This window comes from Saccopteryx bilineata, chromosome 7, assembly GCF_036850765.1.
Source record: "Saccopteryx bilineata isolate mSacBil1 chromosome 7, mSacBil1_pri_phased_curated, whole genome shotgun sequence".
Taxonomy (NCBI): domain Eukaryota; kingdom Metazoa; phylum Chordata; class Mammalia; order Chiroptera; family Emballonuridae; genus Saccopteryx; species Saccopteryx bilineata.
The window spans coordinates 55942559-55958592 of NC_089496.1; the positions used below are offsets into that span (position 1 = coordinate 55942559).

General features: G+C 60.0%; 1 protein-coding gene across 4 annotated transcripts in view; it reads left to right on the forward strand.

The window, feature by feature from the left end:
• The window catches only part of GRB10 (growth factor receptor bound protein 10), a 120484-nt gene that overhangs the window by 79751 nt on the left and 24699 nt on the right, over window positions 1–16034 (forward strand). For 3 of the 4 annotated variants that reach the window (XM_066240071.1, XM_066240070.1, XM_066240072.1), the window contains exons 2-4: window positions 6344–6560; window positions 7563–7604; window positions 11025–11163. In XM_066240071.1, the coding sequence (XP_066096168.1) occupies window positions 6418–6560; window positions 7563–7604; window positions 11025–11163 (324 nt within the window). In that variant the 5' untranslated portion in view covers window positions 6344–6417. The remainder of the gene's footprint in view (window positions 1–6343; window positions 6561–7562; window positions 7605–11024; window positions 11164–16034) is intronic. The other variant, XM_066240073.1, reaches the window with a different exon arrangement.

A 16034-nucleotide genomic window follows, 5' to 3' on the forward strand; every position in this document is an offset into this window, starting at 1 on the left:
TTGTTGTTTTTTTTTTTTCCACAAGATGAGCAAGTTTATTACCAAGTCCGAAACAGCCAGATGGAAGGCAGGGGTGGACAGGGCTAGGCACAGGGAAGAGGGTGTGGAGTGTCCACGCGCTCTGGGGAAACCCCCTCACGGCCTCTGAGTGTTGGTGGGACCAGCCGCTCCCTGAACCCCGCTCTTCACGGTTCTTACGGAGACTTCATTACATAGGCACAATCGATTAAACCATTGGCCGCTGGTGATGAGTTCAATCCCCGGCCCCTCTCTGCCCAGGAGGTCAGGAGGGCGGGGCCCAGCGTCCCCTAATCACTTGGCTGGCTCTCCTGGCAGCGGGTCCCCACCCTGTGGTTTTCTGGGGGCTCACATTAGCACACACTTGGGCCTGATAGGAAGGAGCTCCTTCTCACTCTCTGTAAAACGTCTGGACGTTGTTTCAGGAAGAACGGAAGACCGAGCAGTCCCCCCAGAGATGGTGCTCCTGTTCCCCCGGCCCTGGGCCTCGCTGGCCTCGCGCCCTGTGCCCCAGAGATGGTGCTCCTGTTCCCCCGGCCCTGGGCCTCGCTGGCCTCGCGCCCTGTGCCCCAGAGATGGTGCTCCTGTTCCCCCGGCCCTGGGCCTCGCTGGCCTCGCGCCCTGTGCCCCAGAGATGGTGCTCCTGTCCCCCCAGCCCTGGGCGTCGCTGGCCTCGCGCCCTGTGCCCCAGAGATGGTGCTCCTGTTCCCCCCGGCCCTAGGCGTCGCTGGCCTCGCGCCCTGTGCCCCAGAGATGGTGCTCCTGTCCCCCCAGCCCTGGGCGTCGCTGGCCTCGCGCCCTGTGCCCCAGAGATGGTGCTCCTGTTCCCCCCGGCCCTGGGCCTCGCTGGCCTCGCGCCCTGTGCCCCAGAGATGGTGCTCCTGTTCCCCCGGCCCTGGGCCTCGCTGGCCTCGCGCCCTGTGCCCCAGAGATGGTGCTCCTGTTCCCCCGGCCCTGGGCGTCGCTGGCCTCGCGCCCTGTGCCCCAGAGATGGTGCTCCTGTTCCCCCGGCCCTGGGCCTCGCTGGCCTCGCGCCCTGTGCCCCAGAGATGACGCTCCTGTCCCCCCGGCCCTGGGCGTCACTGGCCTCGCGCCCTGTGCCCCAGGAACCAACCGTGCAGGGAGAGAGATGTGCTTTCACTTGGCCGCAGGCCCGCACGCCCTCCCATCTGTTCTGCTGTGACTCTGTTCTCATCCTTGGGGTGGGGGAGTCAGCTCCATCCCACGTGCGCCCTGCGGGTAGCGTGTGCCCTCAGGCACAGAGCTTGGACGGGAGCAGGGGAGACACTGGGAAGGACAGTCAAGTCACCGCTGTTCTCTCGAACACACCATTCTGTCAGGTGCCACAGTCATTCAGTCAAGTGCTGTCAGGAATGCCTAGTTAGAAGCAGAGACTAGCCAGGGGTGGGACACCCAGCAGCTGCAGAGAAGGGGGCGCGACGGGGCCTCCTCTCACTAAGACCCTCTGTGCCCTCCCCCACCCTGCCCACAGCGGGCTGCTGCTCCCGCCCGGCCTCTTCCTGCCTCTGTGAATGGAAGAGACTCAACCCAGGGTTCAAGGCGTGAGCCACACGTGAATTTGTTCCCCTGCCCTCCCGTCCCTCGGAGGACGGACCTCCTCGCCTCCCTGTGCTCACAACCCGGGGCAAGGACTTCAGGTGCCCCTGTGAGCTGTGTGAGCGATATTTGGGACAAAAGTCAGTGCCCCGTTTTAGATTGGGTTATTCTAGGAAGGAAAAGTAGCTATTAATAACTTGACTTCCCACCGTGTTGTTTGACCCATATTTGTGCCGTCGTCGTCGACGCACCCTCCTCGCGAGGCGCGTGTGAGGCGGCGAGGGGGAGAGCAGAGCGGTGAGGCCGTCTCTCCCCTCCCCCTCCCCCTCCCAGCGTGCCGGCCCGGGGTGCGTTCTCACGGAAAGTATTTTGGCACCGGGTGAGCCGTGAACGAGACACTTAATCTCCACGTTCATTTCCAGAAGCATCTGCTTGCTATGTTAATGCCCCGATTATTTCATTCTCTCGAGCCAACGTGACCGTGCAGGGACGGGGCTGTGTGACAGGTGGCCGAGCACTGATCCCCGTGGAGTCCTGCAAGGGGCCACCTGCGGTGAGAGGCACAGGAGCCGCCCTCCCCCTCCCCAGCCCCCCCGCCCCGTCCCCCGCGTGGGCTGGCACACGGAACAGGAGCCACATGGACCGGCCCGGTAATGTGGCGCGTCTGTGAGAAAGGAATGCTGCCCAGGGCGAGCGTCGAGCGAGGGAGACGTGAAGGAAGAAAGAGAACGGGCCGTCTTCGGAATCCGTTCTTTAAAAAAAAACAACAACACAAAAAAACAAAAAAAAATCCTCCCAGCTTGGAAGGTTCCTTTTATGCGTCCTCCTTGGAATTGAACGAAGTTTAGATAAAACAATCAGGTCGCCGTTGTTGGGGGCTTGTGGCAGGATCTGAAAAGATAAAAAATGGCCGATGGGGAACTTTCAAGTCTGTGCTGCTGTAGGAGATGTTAGATTCTTAAAAAAAAAAAGAAAAAAAAAGTTTTATTTTTGCTCCAAGGACTGTGGCAAACGGGCAAGTTTTTGAAACATGGCCGACCCGGCAGTTGGATTTGATTTATGAAAATTATAACCTACTAAGTGCGTGCGATCAGGCGGACCCGGGCTGCGTTGAGCAGAGACGTCGTGAAAATGTATTAAAGCAGAAAAGTCGCTTCAGAAAGAACCCACCCCGGAGTGTGGGGTGGGCTGGGGTGGGGAGGGGGCCAGCCAGGCGTCCCCTGAGGACTCCCAGTTTACTTTGAGTAACGTCAGAATGACTCCGTGTTCTGGAAAGCAGGGCGGAGGGAGTGGGTGGCCCAGGGGGTGACCGGGTCTGCTGAGAGAAGAGACGGACAGAGGACAGGATGGCCCAGGTGGTGGACACAGCCCCGGGCTCTCAGAAACAGCCAAGGGGAAGAGTAAACTCCAGTGGAAATGCACCCGGCCCAGGGAAACGGGACTGTTATTTTATTTTTTTCTTCCCCTGGGAAGAAATCTGTCAGCCACACTGTCTGGTTTCCTACAACAGGATGAACACGACGGAGGCTGGCCTTTGGGTTCTGTGGGGCTTTCTCTTGTTTTTTTTTTAAGCAAGCGCGGACCAGCAGCAGTGTGAGCGTGGGCCACCCGGTCCAGGCGTGTCCTCCGGGCCACCGCGGCGCGCAGTGAAGGTCGCTCCGTAAACGACAGTGAACTTTGCTTTCACCCCATATTGATTCTGAAGTGTTCCATTAGGATGGAAACCTTGAAGTGTCCATAGGGTGATGAGCTAGGACGCCCGGGGACTGGTCAGGGACTGATCAGCTGAGCATGCATGTGGGACGTGAGCGCTGTTTGGGATATGCAAACACACCCTGAAACTTCCCTGAAGCCCAGATCTGCAAACTCACACCTGGCCTCACAGGAGGAGCGCCCTGAGCTCTCGGGAAATGGGGAAGGCGTTAGGTCCCTGGCTTGGCGGCTGGTTTTCTGTGGTCAGCCATCTTCCACAGTTCCCAGCGTTGTGAGGGCCGCGTCCTTGGTTCACAGAGGCGGACACTTCTCAGCCCACATGGACTGCAGGGACGGGGGACCGTGGACATGTACACCTGCCCCTCCAGGGTCCTCCATCTCTGTCCACCCCTCTTGCCCCACTCTCTGCACCCCCCACCCCACCTGGTCCCCAGGTCTCGGAGCAAGAGCTCTCTGCCTGCTGACATCGGTGCCCTCCCATGTGACACATTAAATATTAATGCCATGGTAATTATTAATTATTAATTCAGCACTTTTGTCCTCTTAATCACTGGCCACAGGATTAATATTTGACTGCATATAACCCTGAGCTGTAGAGCAATGCCATCGTTTTTCCTTCACAGGCCCTAGAAATGCAGGGGCCGCCAGCTGACGTCACCATGTCGGGACTCAGGGTCCGGACCCCCCCCCTGCCCCTTGCAGCCCCAGTTCCCCGGCTCCTGACCACGGCCCCTCAGCCTGCTCAGGCCCGTGGCCCCCATCCGGGGTGTCAGCAGCCACTGCATTGAGCAGGCCTCCGCGTCTCCGCTCTGTGATGTCAGCATCTTCCCAACGGCCTGTCCCCCTCCCGTCCCTCTGTCTGTCTGTCTGTCTGTCTGCCTGTCTGCCTGTCCTCCCTGGGTCCCTGTGTGGGACCTCTAGGAGAGACTCTGTGTTGGGAGCGGGAGAGAGGCAGGGAGGGCAGCGTGTTCTGGAAAGTTCTGTGAAGCTCATTCATGGAGCGTGCACCTGGTGAGCTCACACTGGTAGCCGCCAAACTCGTTTTCCCATGAAGGGTTTCGCCACCGAGCGCTCCGTGAGATCCTGGCACGTTGCTCACCTCCTCCGGGCCTGTCCCTCCTCCGGGCCTGTCCCTCCTCCGGGCCTGTCCCTCGGCCGGTAGGCCAGGTTAATGGTCACCCTCTGCATTGTTCTGGAAGGAGCGGATGGAGCGCAGAGCTAATGAATAACGTTCCCCAAGTGTTTGCCGTGGGCCAGGCTTCGCTGCAGAGCACATAATAGCTCACCCGCTGCTCACACCCGCCCCGCGGGCTGAGGGGGCCGTTGTTCACTCACCCCCTCCCACCCCCAGCCAGGAAAACAGAACACAGGGCCAGGGTCGGGGTCGGGGTCAGCCTGGGCTCTCCAGCCCGCCAGTCAGGAGACGCGGCCTTGGGTAACGTGAGGGTCTTACTGCCCTGAGCCCCAAGCCCCTTGTTTGTTGAGTGACCGTCACATGGGGCTGTTAGGGGAACAAACGAGCCTGACTACGTGACCTGCCTTCGAGTCACCTCGGATGTTATTTACCAAGTTGTTAAAAAGTGACAGATCTGGGAAACATGAGGGGAAGGGAAAAAAAAAAAAAAAGGAGTCAGTGTTACAATGTATTGGGTTACAAAGGAGAGACACGCACTTGAGCTAGCTGAAGCACAATCCTGATACAGATGTAGGAATGTTGGACCCAGCTCCCGGCCGGAAGCGAGCAGCCAGGCCTCTGAGAGGCCAGAGGCCGGGCTGCACACAGCTGCCCAGAGCCCGCCCACATCCCGGGTTCCAGCCTGGCCCGGCCCCCACCCTTCCCCCACATCCATCTCGGAGCCTGTGCTGGGTCACAGGCCTCCCCGTGAGTTAGCCAGGCTCTCCGGAGAGACACAGCCAATAGGATGTGCACACAGACATGTGCACACACGCGCACACACACACATGCTACATATGGGGGGAGGGGGCCTAGTTAAGGAAGAGGCTTATATGATTGTGGAGTTGGAAGTCCAAAATCTTCCGAGTGGGCCGGCAGGCTGGAGACCCGGGAAAGATAGGAGAGGAAGGAAGAATCTGAAAGCGGGCTTCCCCCTTGACGAGGGGACATCCTCAATGTCCTCTCTGAAGGCCCCTCAACTGATGGGACGAGACCCACCCGCCCTAGAGGACCACCTGCCTTGCTCGGTCCACGTCCACGGATCTGTGTCAATCACGTCTTAAGTAGTGCGTTTACAGTGCTCTGTAAAAACCACACGTGTGGCCACACATCTGGGTGCCGGGCTCCAGACAGGATGACGTGTACAGTTAGCCACCAGAGTCTCCGTGGGCACATCTCTTTCCAGCATTTTCCACCATGCCCACTGCTGTGGTGGTTCTCTGTGACCTCGTTGCTTCTCTGCGTCCGCTGCGGGCCCTCTTCCGTGACAGGTGCCTGGGGCTCTCGGGCCAGTCGGAGGCAAGGGAGGGGCGCCCGGAAGCCCATAACCACACGGCAAGCCTGGGTGTCATGGATCTGGGGATCGTGTGGCCCCTCTTGGTGACTGTCCCGGGCCAGAGCTGGTGTCTCTCTCAGATGGGTGCTGATGTGTTTGTTCACTGAAGAGCGGCAACCCTAATTGGACTGATTAGGGCTCCTTGCCTACCTGGGATCCGACCAGCTGAGGCCAGGGTGGTGGGGCCATGCTGTGCAGCCATGACGGAGTGTGTACCCTGTGCCCCCATCCCCGACAGGGTGGCGTGCTGGGCAGCTGCTCCGAGAGGCGTCTCCTGCACAGGCAGGTGGACGTGCACTTGGACTGTCATTGTTGAATGGCTTCTGGAATACCAATAAATACTAATCAACAGAAGTGTCAGCGGTCCTTCCCGAAACGTCCACATCCCTTTCGGTGACGCTGCTGTGCCCTCAAAGGGTCTTGGCCAATGTCGTGCGTTTTGGGACCTGGTTGCTAAGGTGCACCTTGGGCCGGGACCCCTCATCCCTGCTAACGTTTCTTTTCTGTTCTGTTCTGTTTTGCTTGCTTTGCCTTTCCATGCCCAGAGGATGATGTGGACCAGCAGCCCCTGGTGAATGACAGGAACACACCGTCGGAGCATCCACACCCAGCTAGGAGCATGCAGTCGGAAACGGTGCCCCTGCGCCAGAACGGCCAGCACACCAGCAGCCAGCAGCCAGCCTCGGGAGCCAGCGCCCAGCCGCAGGCCGCCCCGCAGCAGAAGGTGCAGCGCTCGCAGCCCATGCACATCTTGGCTGCCAGGTGGGACCCCGGGCATCACAGCGGGGGGAGTGTGCTAGTTTGCAGAGATACCCCGCGGTTGTCCGCTAAGTTGCCCAGCAGTGGGAGGAGGGGGAGGGGGCGGGGTTGAAGTGGGAGGAGCAGGAGGGGGCGGGGTTGAAGTGGGAGGAGGGGGAGGGGCGGGGTTGAAGTGGGAGGAGGGGCGGGGGCGGGGTTGAAGTGGGAGGAGGGGGAGGGGTGGGGCGGGGTTGAAGTGGGAGGAGGGGTGGGGGCGGGGTTGAAGTGGAAGGAGGGGTGGGGGCGGGGTTGAAGTGGGAGGAGGGGGAGGGGGCGGGGTTGAAGTGGGAGGAGGGGGAGGGGGTGATGTTGAAGTTCACAGGCAGATAGATCACCTCCTCCCGGGGTGGCAGGACAGCGTGGGGTTGGACCTGGTACCTGGTTGGGTCTAAGTGATTGGTTGAGCTCCTGCCCCGAGCCATGTGCCGTGCCCGAGGGGAAGGCTGTGGAGAAAGGGCATCGGGAGGATGCTCTGGAGAGAATAAAATGGCCCAAGTAATCAATGGGAGGACTCCAAGGCCTCCGTGCCTAGAGCGAGGTCCAGAACCGGGGTCAGTGGCGTTCCCTGCCGCTGTCCAACAGGTGTGACCTCAGACGTTTGAGGAGACTTCCCCCAGGGGAGTGAGGGGAGGGGGTCTGTGGACAGACTGGGCTGGAGGCAGGGAGGGACCCCCAGGGGGAGTCCCCCAGGGGAGTAAGGGGAGGGGGTCTGTGGACAGACTAGGCTGGAGGCAGGGAGGGACCCCCAGGGGGAGTCCCCCAGGGGAGTGAGGGGAGGGGGTCTATGGACAGACTGGGCTGGAGGCAGGGAGGGACCCCCGGGGCAGTGAGCGAGTGAGTGGGTGGAGGTGGGTCCCTGATCGGGGTCAGGTTTCTGAACTGGGCACTGAGTGGTGAGCGGGGTGTGCAGGGAGGGGGGAGATGTTGTGAGCAGGAATGATGACTTCCTGGTTCTGCCAACGTCAGGATTCTTCTTCCTTTTCGCAGGTGGAAAACATTCCATTATCGGTACGTATCCGAGAGCTCTCCTTCTATTCCTCCATCCGCCGATGGGCAACAGGGACAGTCTGAGAGTACACATGCCTGCCACGCCCTGCTTGTCTGAGGACAATTTTTTTTTTAAAGAACTTATTTTTAAAAGCAGTTTTAGGCTCCTAGGAAAAACTTAGAGGCAGATGCAGAAACTTTCTGTACGGAGCCCCCCCCCACACTCCAACCCACCCCCTGCCCCCCTTGTGCCAACATCCCCCATCAGGGATAGTGTTAGTACTGGGCAAGCTGGGGAGCCTGCATTGACCCATCACCATCTTCCAGAGTCCCTGGAAATACATCAGGGTTCTCTCCTGGTGCTGGGCCTCCTGTGGGTTTGGGGCCGATGAGGGACATGCAGCTCCATCGTTATGACATCACAGAGTGTTTTCACGGCAGGAGAACAGACAGGATGGTTCAGACACTCAGAAGGACCTTAGGAAGGAGCTCCCGTGAGCACCTGGAGCGTGGAAGGCGAGGCTTCTACGCGCTCAGGGCTCCTGGTTGGAGCTCTGCGTAGGAACACACGGAAGGGGCGTGTCCACAGCTCCGCTCAGCTCGGTGGTGGGGATTCAAGTCATCTAACGCCGGGTTCTCTGCCCTCGTGACTGTTTTAAGTATTATTTAAAAAAAAAAAAGCAAAACGACATACTGAAAGGTAGTTTATTATTTCGGGCATGTAAGACTTAAGTCAGAACGGTCAAAGAGGTACACAGAACGAGGTTATATTAGAAGAAAGGGTTTTAAAATATGAATGAAAAATATTAAATAACCCCTGACAAAAAGCAATACAACTGTTTATTTAAGGCATTCCCCTATTGCTTCTTGATTGGCGTCCTCCTCCCTTGCAATTTTTTTTTTTCCCACCTGTGGATGGAGCGAACACCACCGCAGGCACTTAGGATGCGCCGTTACGCAGATGCACGTTAAAAAAAAAATAGAGTAGGGAATGTACATGTGTGATTTCCAAATCACAGGTGGGCAAGCCGCCCCCCTCAGAGAGAATCCTGCTGACAAAGTGCCATTTTAATAACCGGTTCGCCAAACTCAACGAGAAATGACATATCGGTTCGACCGAAACGGGGGGGGGGGGGGGGGGGGGTGACCCGGCTGAATCCCACCACTGGCTCTGCCCTGTAGGAAGGGAGGGCACACACGAGATCAGGACGGTCCGCCCCACCCGGGGCAGATGCCAAGATGGGCAGAGGGAAGACCAGCCTCATAGGCGTCCCCAAACTGCGGCCCGCGGGCCGCAATGCGGCCCCCTGAGGCCATTTATCCAGCCCCCACTGCACTTCCGGAAGGGGCACCTCTTTCATTGGTGGTCAGTGAGAGGACCACTGTATTTGGTAGCCCTCCAATGGTCTGAGGGACAGTGAACTGGCCCCCTGTGTAAAAAGTTTGGAGACCCCCGCGAGTCTGGCACGTGGTCTAGCACCCAGTCCCTTTGTGCCGAGGGGGGCACTCACCTTGGTAGTCAGGGCACCACCACCTGGTCCCCATGGGGTGGTGGCACAGAGTAGGGAGGAGCACTTGCGAGAAGGTCCCCATGTCCACTTGTGTTTGGCGAGCCTGCCAAGAGAGCTAATGGATCGTTAATTTAGTTGGAGTGTAGACTCAGTGGAAAACTGATGTGAAGACACAGCCCACACGAGGGGTGTCCAAGGTGTGTGCAAACGAGGAGCAGGGATTTTTCTGTGCAGAGACGGGCGCATGTGCACACTTAGGCGGTGACTCCCTTGGGGGGACGGACAGAGGGGACTCCCTAGACCAGGGGTCGGGAACCTATGGCTCGCGAGCCAGATGTGGCTCTTTTGATGGCTGCATCTGGCTCACAGGCAAATCTTTAATAAAAATAAAATAGTAACGTTAAAAATATGAAACATTCTCATGGATTACAATCCTTTCATTTCCTACCGCTCATGTGCATGGTTGCGGGTGGCTGGAGCCAATCACAGCTGTCCTCCGGGACCACACCAATTTTTTATTGGATAATGCATCACGTACACGGGTCGTTGTATGGCTCTCACAGAATTACATTTTAAAATATGTGGCGTTCATGGCTCTCTCAGCCAAAAAGGTGCCCGACCCCTGCCCTAGACTATCCCAGCCCGGAGACAAGATGTGAGCAGGAAGCTGCCCACAGACCTCCGGGCAGAGGACGCAGAGGGCGCTCGCTCCACATTGGTGTTTTTTTTTTTTTGCTTTGACTTTGAACTTCATTTTTCTGTCTCCCTAGTTGCATCTGATGCATCCTCTATGTATGTTTTGATTTGTGGTAGGACAAGTGAGAAGCGAGACTTGTGCTCCCGGGAGGGAGGCGGAGGGGGCTCTGGAGACATGCCAAAGGAGAGGGCAGCCTGGTGGAGGCGGAGCTGCAGGAGTGGCTGCCAGTGGCGTGTGCGTGCGGGCGGGGCAGGGCATTCCTGGGGTGACGTAAATACAGGCTTTTGTGTTTTGGGTGGACAGCTACATGAAGCATTCACTTCCCATGGATTCCAGCATCAACACCCTCCTTGTGGACGTAGGCATTCATGTCCCGAGTCAGGGGCGGGCACAGAGAGCCTCTCCCGCTAACTCTGTTTGTTGGAGAGGTGCTCACTTCTAGGTCCCTGGAGAAACAGGTGTCCTTCAGAACATGCTCTCACTCACCAAACCTCTCCGCCTCTCAGGCATTCCCGGGTCAGAGCCCAGGAGGGAGTTGGGACGGCGTGCATACCGTCGTTTGCGAGCGGGGGGCCGGGGGGGGGGGGGCGCCCAGGGTTCCTCACCTGAGTTGTGGGGACACCTCTGCCCTTTGAGTTCGAGATGTCAGCCCCCCCTTTTTAATGTTTGATTGCGATAAAAGACACATCACATAACAGTTACCATCTCGATCATTTTTAAGGGTACACATCCAGGGCCACACAGACGCACACGGTCATCTGACAGAAGGACACCTGTGCCCTCCCTCATTCGACACCCCCCCACATCACAGCCTCCACCCCACCCCAGCCCCACCGCCCAGGCCCTGGCAGCCACCCCTCCACTCTCTGTCTCTGGAGTTTGACCGCTGAGGAGCAGGCTCAGGCGGGATCTGTCTTGTGACCTGCTGGTCTCTCTCTCGGCACGGTGTCCTTTAAGGTCCGTCCGTGTGGTAGCGCGGGTCACAATGCTGTCCCTCTTCCAGGCTGAATAGCGTCCCTTTGTGCGGGCAGGCCACATCTTGCTGTCCATTCATACGTCGAGGGACACGCGGGTGGCTTCTGCCTTTTGACTGCTATGAATGGTCCCGATGTGATCGCTGTGCACTTATCCGTTCAAGGGCCTCTTTCTCTCGGGGGTCTGTCCCCGGGAGCGGGACTGCCGGGGCCCGGCGGGCGGTAGCTCTTATCCGCCGGCCGTTGTGTCTCCTCCCAGGCGTCTGCAAGAGGAAGACCAGCAGCTGAGGACCTCGTCTCTGCCGGCCATCCCCAACCCCTTCCCGGAGCTCTGCGGTGCAGGGAACGCCCCTGCACCCTCGAGCTCCTTGCCCCCGAGCCAGGCGATTGTGAAACAGGTGAGTGGGCCCCCGGCTTGCATGCCAGGCTGCGGGGCTGCGGGGGGCTCCCATGGGCATGCTGGCTGGCTCTCTGCTTCGGGAGGGAGGGAGAGGGGAATCATGGGATCTTTTCTCTCCTGTAATGGGATGGGTGGCCTGGGAAGCCCTTTGGTGATTGATTGGCTGACATTTCACACAGGAAGTCAGGTACGTATTTGTTTCTTTTAAATGTCTCAACGAAAATGATAAAAAAGTTTACACACACATATACATTATATATGTGTGTATATGTGTGTGTGTGTGTATATATATAAAAATGTATATATATATCAATAGTTGGCTGCTTACAAATGAACTTTAGTTTCCTGAAACAATTTCACCACCGCATGGTTTTCATTGCCTAATAATTGTGAGTAAATGAAGTTAAACTCTGGGCTTGGCTGGGCACCTGACCTTTGGTACAGTATAAGGGTTTCCATGTTACAGGCATGACTTTGAATGTGATCTGACCCAGAAGGTGACAGCCATCTTGTTAAACCAGTTTCCACGTTAAAGTGGGACTTCGCAGACCTTGTCCCCCCAGGAAGAAACTGAGGCACAGAAATTTCGGTCAGGTGTCCACGGTCCAATCGCCAGTCACCAACTTGTCAGGGACGGGCTGGCGGCTCCACCCATCCTGGTGGGCAGGACCTGGACCAGGGTGGGTCCTAAGCTCGGAGGGAGACCTCGCGATACTCTGGTGTGGGGGTCTAAGTGTACTGTAACTACCACGGCAGCAGGGACGGGAGGCATGCGCCGAGGGCTGTCTGTGTGCCAGGCGCTGTTCTAAGTGGTGTCTATGTTCATTGGCTTGTATGCTTGTTCATTCCTCAAAACAAGCCTAAGAGTAAGGGATCCACATTTTCTCTACTCCGTCGGAGGGAAACTGAGACCCAGCTGCGAGTTGGTGGACTTGAGTGGGATCTAGGGTGGGTGTGACCCAGCGTGAGGATGAGATTTGGGGTGTGGTCAGCCCTGGGCCTCCAGCGCCTTGAGATCCACCACGGCGGGCGCTTCCTGGGGCCCCGAGTGTCTGTCCCGCCACGTGGATTTCAGAAGGCCCTTGGCGTTCTGGGCTAGACTCGCCCCCTTCTGCCGTTCCTCCGCTTCTCCACGTGCGCCGCCCTGGCGGATGACGCGGCCGGGTCTTTGTTCTCTGCACCCTGTCCCGGGCCACGTGAGGCGGGGGGTGGGCGGCGCCGTTAGGACCACGTCGTTTCTCACGCTCCCTGGCTGCCACGCGCTGCCCCCGCCCCCGCGCCCCCCGCCCCCGCGCCCACGTCAGGCCCGCAGAGCAGGCTGCGCTGTCCGCCATCAGCGTGTAGAGAGGGAGGTCAGGGCCCCATCCGTCCGGAGCTGGAGCCGGCCGGCCGGCCACGGAACTTTTGTCACATGCCTGAAGGACATCTGGGATGTCTGCCTCCCCGGTGACCTTCTGCTTCAAATAAGGGTCCAGACAGACTGTCTGTGGACTGGTCACCGAGGTTGTTGACAAAGTTACTCATCCTAAAATAAGACCGTGAAAATGTTATGCGGCTCCTGCCGAGGCTGGCGGGCCCCGCGGGCCTCCACCCCCGCCGTGGACGGCCCAGCTCTGTACGCGGAATCGGGGGACCCAGGAATTCGCCCGCTGTTTTTCTTGGGATTGGCGTTAGCTCCCCATCAGAACGTCGTGCTGGTACCTGCGTTTTCTGTCGCACAGATTCCTCCGGTCCCCCGGGGGCCCGGCGGGCGCAGGGACGCGCGGAGAGCTGCTGCTGTCCGCTCTCTGCCGGTCGGCTCGGAGGGACGGACGGTCCCTTGTCCGCACCGGGTTCCGGCGTGTGATCTTGGGGAGAGCGCGTTCGGTTGGCGCTGCGGGTGGCGGTGCCCAGGCGGCATCGGGGTCCTGCCCGGCGTGGGGCCCTGCCCGGCAGAGCTGTGGGTGGTGGGCGAGGAGGTGGGGCCCTTCCTTGCCACGTGCCTGAGCAAAGAGAGGTCGGAGCCTCTTTCTCCTTGTGGACGCCGTCCGAGGAGGGAACGTGGTTCCACCGTCCAGCGTGCAGCCCGCCCTGCGGGCTGCTGGGCAATGGCAGGGACTGTCTCAGACCAGGAGGGGTGCCCTGTGGCCTTAGAACGGGCCACCATGATGGGGAAATGAGTGGGGTGGGCCACACCCCTGCAGCTGGCCCCCGCCCCGGCGGCGGGGATCGGGGTCTCTTTGGGGGACAGGTCAGGAGTTGGTGTGTCACGAGTGCCCAGGCCGCGTCTGGCTGTGGACGCCGTTAGCATGGACATGCACTTCCGTCTGTGAGAAGGCCCGAGCTGGGGGGGGCGGGGGCTGCGGGCGGCCCGGCTCCACATCCTGGAACCGGCGTCCCCTCTCCGTCCATGCTGTGGGCCAGGTGGGGACCGCTCACCCCCAAGCGGCCGTCCCGCACCCTGGTCATGGGTCAGGCACCAGCAGACGTCCAGGGGTGGAGAGAGACACCGAGGCCATGTGTGGCGTGGGCTGACCCGGCAGGGCGTAGAGCTGGGTCACGGTGCCCGACAGCGAGGACAGTCACAGGAGCGGGGACCAGAAGCCAGGAGCACGCAGGAGAGCTTCCCCGTGAGCGAGACGGAGGCCGAGGGCCGCGGACGGGAGGGCCGGGGAGGCCCAGGGAGGCCGGGCAGCACCGTGCCCAAGGACACGTCCGCGCGCTTCCGGTAGGGCGAGCTTAGAGGACCCGTGGGTGCTCGAGGCAGCGTGGCCGGTGGGGTCCCCGGCTAGTGGCAATTTCCTCGCAGCCACACAACGACCGGTCACAGCAAGCTGTCCGCTGTGTTGTGTGAACAGTCTCGTTGCTGAACCCCGTGCTTCATGGGGCACAGATACGGTCTTGGCTCTTCGGCACCAGCTCGTCTCTCTTGCTTCATTTTAATTAACTTCCTGGTAGCGAGCTAATTGCCTTGCCGGGGTTCGGACATGCACGTCCTCACGAGCACAGCCGGGTCTTCCGAGGCTCTGACCGCAATGTCACGAATGGGCCGCAGTGTCAGAGCCTCTGTGTGCGAAAGGCTGCCCACAGCTGCCAAGGACAGGAGAGTGCCCAGTGTGTACAGGAGAGTGCCCAGCGCGTGCTGGCGTGGCGTGGGCATTGCCAGCCTCGCCCGTCCCCGGTCAGGGCCTCCCCGGGGCCATCCTGGAGCCAGACCGCCTTCCTCTCACCGTGTCCACCCAACAGCCCCCCGCCCTACACTCGTCCAGCCCCCTCTTATTAACCCCGGCAAAGGTGGCCCGTCCTGGTTCTCTGGGGCCTTCGGGATCAGAACATGTTAGAGGCAGAGATTCACTGGAGTGCAGCTCGAGGGGCGGGGGGCCCCCAGGGGGTGCGCTGTGCCTCTGCCCTCCCCCATGCCACGTTCTGGACGCTCAGGAGAGGGCCGCAGGGTCGTGTCTGGACAGGAGCCCAGGAGAGAGAGCAGTGTGCGGGCTCCCAGCGGGACAGGGAGGCCGCTGCCCCGTGATGGTCACGTAGGCCCTCACCAGAGCAAGGGTCAGCCCCAGATACACATCGCACATCCCCCTCGTTTCTGGAGATAACACCCCCTGTGCTGGCGAGCTCCCCTCTCCTTCCCACCGCCCTCCCCGGACCAGACACCCTTTCTCCCCTTCCTCTCGCTGTCTGTTTTCTCTGTGTGATGGGTGGACGGCGGCCACTTCCTCACGGCCCCCACGGCCCCACCCTGGAGGGGGCCGCAGCCCGCGGGGCCAGGAGGACGGATGACTCAGGCCAAGCGTGCTGTGTCCCTCCGAGGGGCCCTCTGTCCCCGTCATCGCGCTGGCCTCACCGCCCAGCCCTTGGTGAGCAGTATCTCCCGGAGCCCCAGGCCGCCCCCCCCCCAGGCTGCTGGCTCTGTACACGTGGCCTCTGGCCGGGCTCTGCTGGCCCAGCTGCTGCAGCTCGGCTTGGACTTCCGTCCCGTCCCCCCCAGCCCGCAGCTGACCCACTCTCTTCCCGTGCGGGGCCTGCCTCCCTCTCTGCTGCTCCCCTGGAATTCGGAGGGAGGGTCACTCCTAATTGCTGCCTCTTTTTTTTTTTTTTTTTGGCCACCACAGCCAATCAGTCATGTGGCTTCCTGGACAATTTCCTAGAGAAGGAACATAAACCATTTTTTGTTGGTTTTTAAGATTACAATATGCAAATGGAACGTGTAGTTACCAACTCTCCGAGGAAGTTACTTCAGCAGAGATTCCCCCCCCCCCCCGCCACCTCCGGGAGGCCCTGTGGGGGTCCCTGCTTCCCCTCTCCAGTTCTGCGAGGGGTCTCCCTCTGCTTGGGGAGCTCTGCGGGCCACACCCAGAACCCCAACTCCAACCCCCGGGGGGGGGCTCTGCAATCCTGTCCCCCACCCCCGTCAGAGGTCTGCTCACTGCGTTCTCATGGAGCAGCTCTGGCAGGACACATGCAGAAACATGGCGCCCACCAGCCCTCAGGTGCACGGTCCTCCTGACAAGCACCCGCCGTGCTCTGAACCGGCGAGCAGGCCGGGGCGCCAAAATGGACCTTCGCACAGCGTTTGATCACGTGCACGGGGACCACGTAGCTCAGCCTCAGCCCGAGCCGAACAGGCAGAGCCCACGGGGACATGGTGTCCTCGGTTGCCACCAGGGAGGTCTGGGGGCGGGGGTCCTGGGCTCGGGGGGTCTTGGTGGGCAGGGATCAGCTGTGTCCCCCCCGCCTAGGGCGCTCTGGGCCCCTCTCTGTCCTCCGGGTCCCACAGTCGGCAAGCAGGGCAGGTTCCCTGTCCCTGCCTCCCTCAGCCTGAGAAACATGCCTGTCCCAGGAAGTTTGGGGACCTTTGTGTCCCCTGTCACCTTGGAAGGC